The sequence below is a fragment of the Colobus angolensis genome, unplaced genomic scaffold (genome assembly GCF_000951035.1).
Source record: "Colobus angolensis palliatus isolate OR3802 unplaced genomic scaffold, Cang.pa_1.0 Scaffold329, whole genome shotgun sequence".
Classification (NCBI taxonomy): domain Eukaryota; kingdom Metazoa; phylum Chordata; class Mammalia; order Primates; family Cercopithecidae; genus Colobus; species Colobus angolensis.
The window spans coordinates 821,452-829,419 of NW_012116588.1; the positions used below are offsets into that span (position 1 = coordinate 821,452).

General features: G+C 42.5%; 1 protein-coding gene across 1 annotated transcript in view; it reads left to right on the forward strand.

Moving 5' to 3' along the window:
• Positions 1-7,968, forward strand: part of LOC105518773 (leucine-rich repeat-containing protein 37A2-like) — a 41,231-nt gene that overhangs the window by 29,689 nt on the left and 3,574 nt on the right. Inside the window, exons 9-12 of the mRNA XM_011951894.1 lie at positions 1,769-1,887; positions 3,793-4,061; positions 4,335-5,606; positions 6,187-6,291. Of these exons, the coding sequence (XP_011807284.1) occupies positions 1,769-1,887; positions 3,793-4,061; positions 4,335-5,606; positions 6,187-6,291 (1,765 nt within the window). The remainder of the gene's footprint in view (positions 1-1,768; positions 1,888-3,792; positions 4,062-4,334; positions 5,607-6,186; positions 6,292-7,968) is intronic.

Sequence of the window (7,968 nt, forward strand, 5' to 3'; positions counted from 1 at the left end):
TGCCAGGCATTTTTCAGGTATTGATTTATTTATTCCTCAAAATTCATTAGAGGTAGGTACTGTTATAATGACAAGGCTGAGAAACAGAGATTAAGCAATTTGCCCAAATTCACATTATTAGCAGAGCTGGGATTTAAGCCTACTCTGACTGTGGAATCTGTATTCTTAATGTCCGTGCTATACTCCCTAAGATTAACCTTTTATTCCAGTTACAGGGATTGTTTTTATCTCTCTGAAACTGGCCCCAATAAGCCATAACAATAAATCAATTAATTGTCTTGGTTATCTCTTCTTCCCAAATTTACATTTTGAATAAAAATTCAAACATGCCAGAAAGATGAAAGAATAGTATAGAATCCAATTGGAGATCAGGCACTGCGTGTCATGTCTTCGTTTACTTTAATCTAAAACATTCCTCTACTTTCTTTCATCTTTCATGACATTGGCATTTTTTAAGAGTCAAAGATAGTTGTCTTGTAGATTGTCCCACAATGTATATTTGTCGGTTTCCTCATGATGAGATTCAAGTTCAGGTTTTTTGGAAAAATACTGCATAGGTGATGTATCCTTCCTGCCTCGTAACCGCAGGTGGCCTGTAATACTACGTTTGATCACTTGATTAAGGTGATCTTCCAGATCTCTCCATTGTAATTATTTTGCTGGGTGCAGTGGCTCACACTTGTAATCCCAGCAGTTCGGAAGGCCGAGATGGGAGGATTGCTTGAGTCCAGGAGTTCTACACCAGCCTGAGCAACATGGTGAAACCCTGTCACTACTAAAAATACAAAAATACAAAAAAATGAAAAAAAAAAAATTAGCTGGTCATGCTGGTGTAAGCCTATACTCCCAGCTACTCAGGGGGCTGAATTTGGAGGATCACTTGAACCCAGCGGGGGTGAGGTTTCAATGAGCTATAATTTTGCCACTGTATTTCAGCTGGGCAACAGAGTGAGACCTTGTCTCATAAAAAAAAATACTAATTTTCCCCTTGGTAATAAATAATCTGTGGGTTGGTACTTTGAGTTCAATGAAGATCCTGTTCTCAAATGTCTTTTCACCCAAATGTGCATCAATGATAATCCTTGTCCGAACGAATTTTTATTACAGTGGTGGTTGCAAAGTGACACTTTGTAAAATTCTGTCATTCATTCTACATTTACTAGCTGGCACTATTTTGTTGAAGAAAAACTCCCCCTCTTTCTTTCTGAATATCACTCTTCATGGATTCTTCTTTACATTAACTATGTTGTAACTTATTGTTGTTATTCTTTTGAATGATGGAATTGTCCAGATTTAACTAATGCAATCTGTTATTTTTTAACCCCACAATCCAGGTTAAACTATTTTTAACGCCCAGAGTAATTTATAATATTTCCCACTCCCAAGAGGAATTGAGACAGGGACTCCAGAAGTTGGGGACTTACTCAGACTCTTCTTAGAAGTCTACCTTCTTCCTGTGTAGTTTCAGCCAAAAGTGAGACTTTTGAGTTGGGAAGAGGTACTTCTGAATTAAACTACTGATCAGTGTCACCCAATTCTAATCCCAACCACCTTTATTCTAGGCATACCATACTCACTGCCATGCTTACCCTTTGGTTGGGCACCTTTGCCCTCCTTCCTGTTGGCCTTCTGGTTCCTACCTGACTGTCCATCCATAAGCTTCAATAACACCTTTTGACCCACCCCTGTGAAAGCACTGGCCTGCCTCCTTTACCTACTCAAGTAACCTCTTTACCACTAATTTATTGTTCTTTGTTTTCATTTATAGGATCTTACCTAGCCATATGGCCTGCTGCCTCTGCCAATTTAAAAACAGCATTGAGGCTGTCTGCAAGACAGTCAAGCTGCATTGCAACAGTGCATGTCTGACAAGCACCATACATTGTCGTGAGTCCAAATTGCCTGGTGATCAATTATTACATTATCTTAAGTATTTGTTTTTAAACTTTTTATTTATAATGATAAAATTTTAAGCTACTGATATTATTGCTTTATTTTTATTTACTCATTCAGAGTTAAACTCCCTCAATTTCTGAACTATTCCCTTGCTGAGAGTCAGGTTCTCAGTTATTATTACAAAATTTAATAACAGAACTCTTCCATATGCACAAAGGACCAAAACAAAGGAATGGGACAGCTAGGGAGCAACATTAACATCCACACACTGTGTACTGTGCTGTGTGCTTGGTGCTTTGCCCCCAGCGATAATTTCTTCATACAGTGCAATGTAGTTTCTAAGCTGGTTTTATATCCATGAGGTCTCGAGTACTCTCGGCCTTGCAGGACAGATGTAGATCCAGTTTTGGTTTTTTGGTTTTATAGTTTTAGAGTACAAGTGATGCTGTTTTATTTGAAGCCTGAGAGCTTCTGGTTCCATATTGCTGCCTGGCTCTTTTAATGGAATGGAGGGCTTTTTCCATGCTTAGACCATCCAACGCTGACCTTGCTCTGAATTCAAACCTTTCTCTTCACAGAACAAATGCTCAAGTGCTTTCAGGAGTTTTTCTGTAGATTAGGTTTATTAGCACCAACTTCATGACTTCCAAAATGTGACTGCTTTCATGTCCAGATAGCTTGAATACAGGCATCTACCAGTGATATGGGGTGGATAATTAATAGTGCTTGGCTACACAAAGTCAGTGGTGCTTATTTTTAAAACATTTTTTTTTTAACCAATTATTCCCTTCTCCTGAAGAGGTGGGCAGAAAAGCATTGGTAATCTCCTTTTACAGATGAGGAAAAACAAGATCAGAGGTGCTAAGTGCTGTACCTTGTGCCAGGTCTTCTGTCTTCAATTCTGGGTTGTCTCCAAGCCCATGTTTCTCCTTTCTCACAATATTTACTACTTCCTCTGACCCTCAGCACCACCCAAAATACTTTTAATTCTGGAAAAGAAAGCCAGCACACTGGCACACTTGACCTTCATGCAAACAGAAGCTTTGGATGGTTCCCAATCCAGAATATTAGAGATAAAATGAAATCAAAGTAGGCAACTGATAAAAGTTGCTTTTTCCCTTCTGCATTATAGGATCTCAAGTAATGTCTATCCAGAAACTGCTGTCGTACCATAGATTCATTGTACATTCAACAACGTAGGCATATAATCTGGCAAATGAAAAAACTCAACCTAGACCCCAAATCCCTGCCCAAATTTAAGAACTAGGGTGGAGACAGTGTTTTTTCGCATGTCACATTTTCTGTGATGGGGCTACAGTATGTGGGAGCAGAGAATGGGGTGGGTGAGTGGAGCACGTGCCAGACGAGGATCTATCAGCAATGGGGGGGCTCTTCACGTTAGCATCTCCACCCTGCTCCTCTCAGAGGACCTCCTTCCATTGCATTCAGCTGTGATGGTAGCAAGAACACGGGCACACTGAGCACAAGGAGAGAGGGAGCCTTGTGCTCTCTCTGCATGTGAGGCAGGACAGCACAGGGTATGGAGCAGTCTGCAGAGAGGCCAGCTCATCAGGGAAGCACTTGTCTTCCACCTTGGGCTTTGACTGAGCATTGGGCAACTGGCCCCTGGGGATCAATGGAATAATCCTAGGCACAGTTACTCTGTGTCACATTATGCAGTGTTCCAAGTAGGTGGCCATGTTTTCAAAAGATGTCTTTTTCTCCTTTTGTTGTTGCCATTTCATAGGTTTAGGATTGGGTGTATGTTTCTCCTCTCTGAATGGCACTCGAATGTTTGCTGATTACTACTCTGTGTGACTGGGACGTACAGCTGTGGACTGATGCATGCCGTCCCGTCATCTTTCATGATCAAAGCAGTCTCTTCTTTTTTCACAGCTGAAGAAGCATCCATAGGGAATCCAGAAGGAGTGTTCATGAAGGTGTTACAGGCCCGGAAGGAGCACACGAGCACTGAGCTGATTATTGAGCCGGAGGCGCCCTCAGACAGCAGTGGCATCAACTTGTCAGGCTTTGGGAGTGAGCAGCTAGACACCAATGATGAGAATGAAGTTATCAGTGCACTAAGTTACATCTTGCCTTATTTCTCAGTGGCAAATCTAGATGTGAAATCGTTGTTACCGTTCATTAAACAGCTTTCTTCAAATGTACAAGATGGAGACAGGCCCCTGAGTATTTTGAAAAACAATATAAAGAGCCCCTCTCTTCAACCTGCATCCAACAACCCAACTTACGAAATTTATGAAAGTAAATTGAGAAAGCTGTACTTGCTGGAAAATACGTTAGATGCAGAAATACAGGAAAAAATCGATGAAGTTAAAAGGGAAGAAAAAACTGCCATGCTTATGCAGACCAGCTCTCTAGGTAACAAATTTAAACGCCAAATATTTGAAAAGAAATTAGAAACTGTCCAACCACAGGAAAACAGCCTGGCAAAGATTCAAAGTATAGGCAACAACCTGCAGAGAGTGAACAGAGTCCTCATGGGCCCAAGGAGCATCCAGAAAAGGCACTTCAAAGAGGTGGGAAAGCAGAGTACCAGGAGGGAAGAGGGTGCGCAGGCATTTGTGGAGAATGCTGCCCAAGAAAAAAGGCTCAGGAGCCCAGTCCCAGGGGAGCTGGAACAGCCTCACATAGAGCAGGGGCGTGAGAAGTTAGTGGGAAACACCATCTACACCAAGCCTTCGTTCACCCAACAGCTTAACGCAGCAGTCTCCTCCGCGCTGAAACCCTTCTCCATGGGCGAGCCTTCTGTCTCCACCCCTGCAAAAGCCCTACCTCAGGTCAGAGACAGATCAAAAGACTTAACCCACGCCATTTTCATTTTAGAAAACGCAAAGGCTAGAGTTAAAAATATGAAGGCTGCCAAACCAATCGTACATTCCAGAAAAAACTACCGCTATCATAAAACTCGCTCCCGCCTGGCCCACAGAACACCCAAGGCCAAAAAGAGTCGAAAGTTCAGAAAGAAAAGTTATCTAGATAGACTGATGGTCGCAAACAGGCCGCCGTTCTCTGCAGCGAAGAGCCTCATAAATTCCCCTTCACAAGGGGCTTTTTCATCATTAGGAGACTGGAGTCCTCAGGAAAATCCTTTTCTGGAAGGATTTGCTCCTTCAGAACGTTTTACAGAAAACACGAATGTAAAAGACACAACTGCAAGAAATGCCTTTCAAGAAAACATTTTTATGGAAAACACTATTATGCCAGAAGGCACCATCTCTGAAAAGACAAACTACAATCCTCCTCCTGAGGCAGATTCCCCTGGGACTGCGTTCAACTTAGGGCCAACTGTTAAACAAACCAATCCAACACAATGGGAATACAACAACGTGGGCACTGACCTGTCCTCTGAACCCAAAAGCTTTGATTACCCATTGCTCTCGTCTGCGGGTGATCAGTTTGAAATTCAGCTAACTGAGCAGCTACGGTCCCTCATCCCCAACAATAATGTGAGAAGGCTCATTTCTCATGTTATCCGGACCTTGAAGATGGACTGCTCTGACACCCGTGTGCAAGTGACCTGTGCCAAGCTCATCTCCAGGACAGGCCTCCTCATGAAGCTTCTCAGTGATCAGCAGGATGTAAAGGCGTCCAAGGCAGAATGGGATACGGAACAGTGGAAAACTGAGAACTATATCGATGAGAGCACGGAAGCCCAGAGTGAACAGCAAGAGCAGAGGTTGAGTGAGGTGAGGACCACACAGAAACATGAGACCCAGATTTCCCATCATTTAGCGTATGCCGGGAAAGTGCCCACACAGGAGAACCTGGGGTGCCCAGGCCACAGCCTGTCTTGGCCATGTAACTTTGGCCATGACTGTGATCTCCCACTTTGCTCATTTAGAGAGTGAAATAGATTAGTACACAAGATGAACTGTAGGTGAGGTGGGGTGGCTCACGCCTGTAATCCCAGCACTTTGGGAGGCCGAGGTGGGTGGATCACTTGAGGTCAGGAGTTTGAGACCAGGTTGGCCAACATAGTGAAACCCTGTCTCCACAAAAATAAAAAAATTACCTGGGGTAATGACACATGCCTGTAGTCCCAGCTACTTGGGAGGCTGAGGTGGGAGGATCACCTGAGCCCAGGGAAGTCGAGTCTAGTGAACTGTGTTCGCATCACTGTACTCCAGACTAGGTGACAGAGTGAGACTCTGTCTCAAAAAAATAAAAAAAGAACCAGTAAGCTACTCACCTGGAACACTGGGGTTTTGAATAGTTAGTTCTCATTTTTTTTTTTAATTGCTCTTTCTTTTTTTTTTTTTTTTTTAGCTCACAAAAGAAGCTCCATGGTCTGAATATAATACCAAACTCATCTTGGCATTATTTGTGACCGCAATACTAACGACTTTCATTATAATTTTATGCCTCATTAAGGTAAGGACAACAATTAATTCAGGTTTTCAGAATGCAGTCTTGTCTTTGTGTGGATTCAGAGCCCACAAACTCAAAACCGAAGCCGCTTTCCCACCTGCTGCTACTTGACATTCTTCTTCAGTCGGTTAAGGCTGAGGTCCGCTTTGTTCTTTTACTGCAGTGTATATTCCAGAATTTTAAAGGATCCTCACTTCCAGGAGGTCTGTGTGAATTGAAACCAAGTTAATCCCACTAGACTATTTTAAGACGTTGATATAATAGCAAAATTTCTCCCACCCAAAACGATGTCAACAATTGGACGTACTCACCAAGTCACCCCTTACTCTGCCACTAATTTATTTCCTTGTTGCTGAAATGATGAGAGACGTATAATCTCCACCCTCACGGAGTTATCACCCTGGAGAGGAAGGAGACAGCCAAAAGAGAGAAGTATTGTCTTGTAGACTTATTAGATTCACACAGTGTCATCCTTTTCCAGTGTATAAGGCGTTGTCTAAATAGGTCCAGTTAAAGCACTACAGGGTAGCCATCTTTTAAAAAAGTTTATGGCCACATTTTTAAGTTCACAGGGCAGGGGGAGCATCTCATACTCCAGCCCTCCTGAGCCTAGGCCCTCAGTGAGATGTGTCACCATTTCTTGGACACCATGTGAGACGTTCCCCCTTGGATCAGAGATGCTCAACCTGCATCAACATGTCTAAAGCCTACATCTGGCTACTCTGGGGCGAGTCCTGTTCACAGTGCCCATTCCTGGAGCTTGCCTCTGTTGCCTTTTGTTCGATTACATGATCCCCAAGAGGCCACTGCTAGCATATTGGAAGAGTGATTTAATAAACTGGCAACCTTGATGCTATGCTACCAATCCAACCTTACTTGCCTCATTTACCATTTCCATTATTGTGGCAGCCCTCCATTCCAGCCAGATCAGCCCCTCAGCATACCCCAGTCACACCATCCGCATTTCTGCTTTTGTGTGTTTGTCCATCTAAAATGCCCTTATTTCACTCTGCCTGTGGGAATCCTGTGAATCTCTCAAAAGCCAACTCAGGTTCATCTTTCTTCTTGACACCTTCCCTGAATATTCCAGCCCTCCTGAGCCTAGTCCCTTTGTGAGATTTGTTACCATTTCTTGGACACCATATGAGAGACTTCAGAGGCTGAAGTGGGAGGATTGCTTGAGCCTGGGAGGTTGAGGATGCAGTGAGCTGTGATCATACCACTGCACTCTAGCCTGGACAACAGCGAGACCCTGTCTCACAAACGGCTGCCACCAAAAACTATCTTGGGATTTGAACAGGATTACATTAAATTTGTAGATTAATTTGAGAATTGACATCTGTACGACATTCTAGGAACGTGCTATCTCACGTCTTGTATTCATTTCTTGTTAATGTCTTTCAGAAGAGCTTTAGTGTTTCCATATATAGATCTTACACATCTTTTGATAGATAAAAGATCTTTGTATTTTTGTTTCTAAATACTTCATACATTTGTATTGCCATTGTAAATGGGATCTTTCCTATTGAATTCTCATTACTTCCAGTAAAATCTTAGTTGATTCTCTTAGGCTTCTTTAGCTAACATTTATCATCTAATATGCAAATAATGATAGTTTTGTCTGTTCGTTTCCAATACTTCTACCCTTTCCTTCCTTTCCCCTTTCCTTTTTTTTTTTTT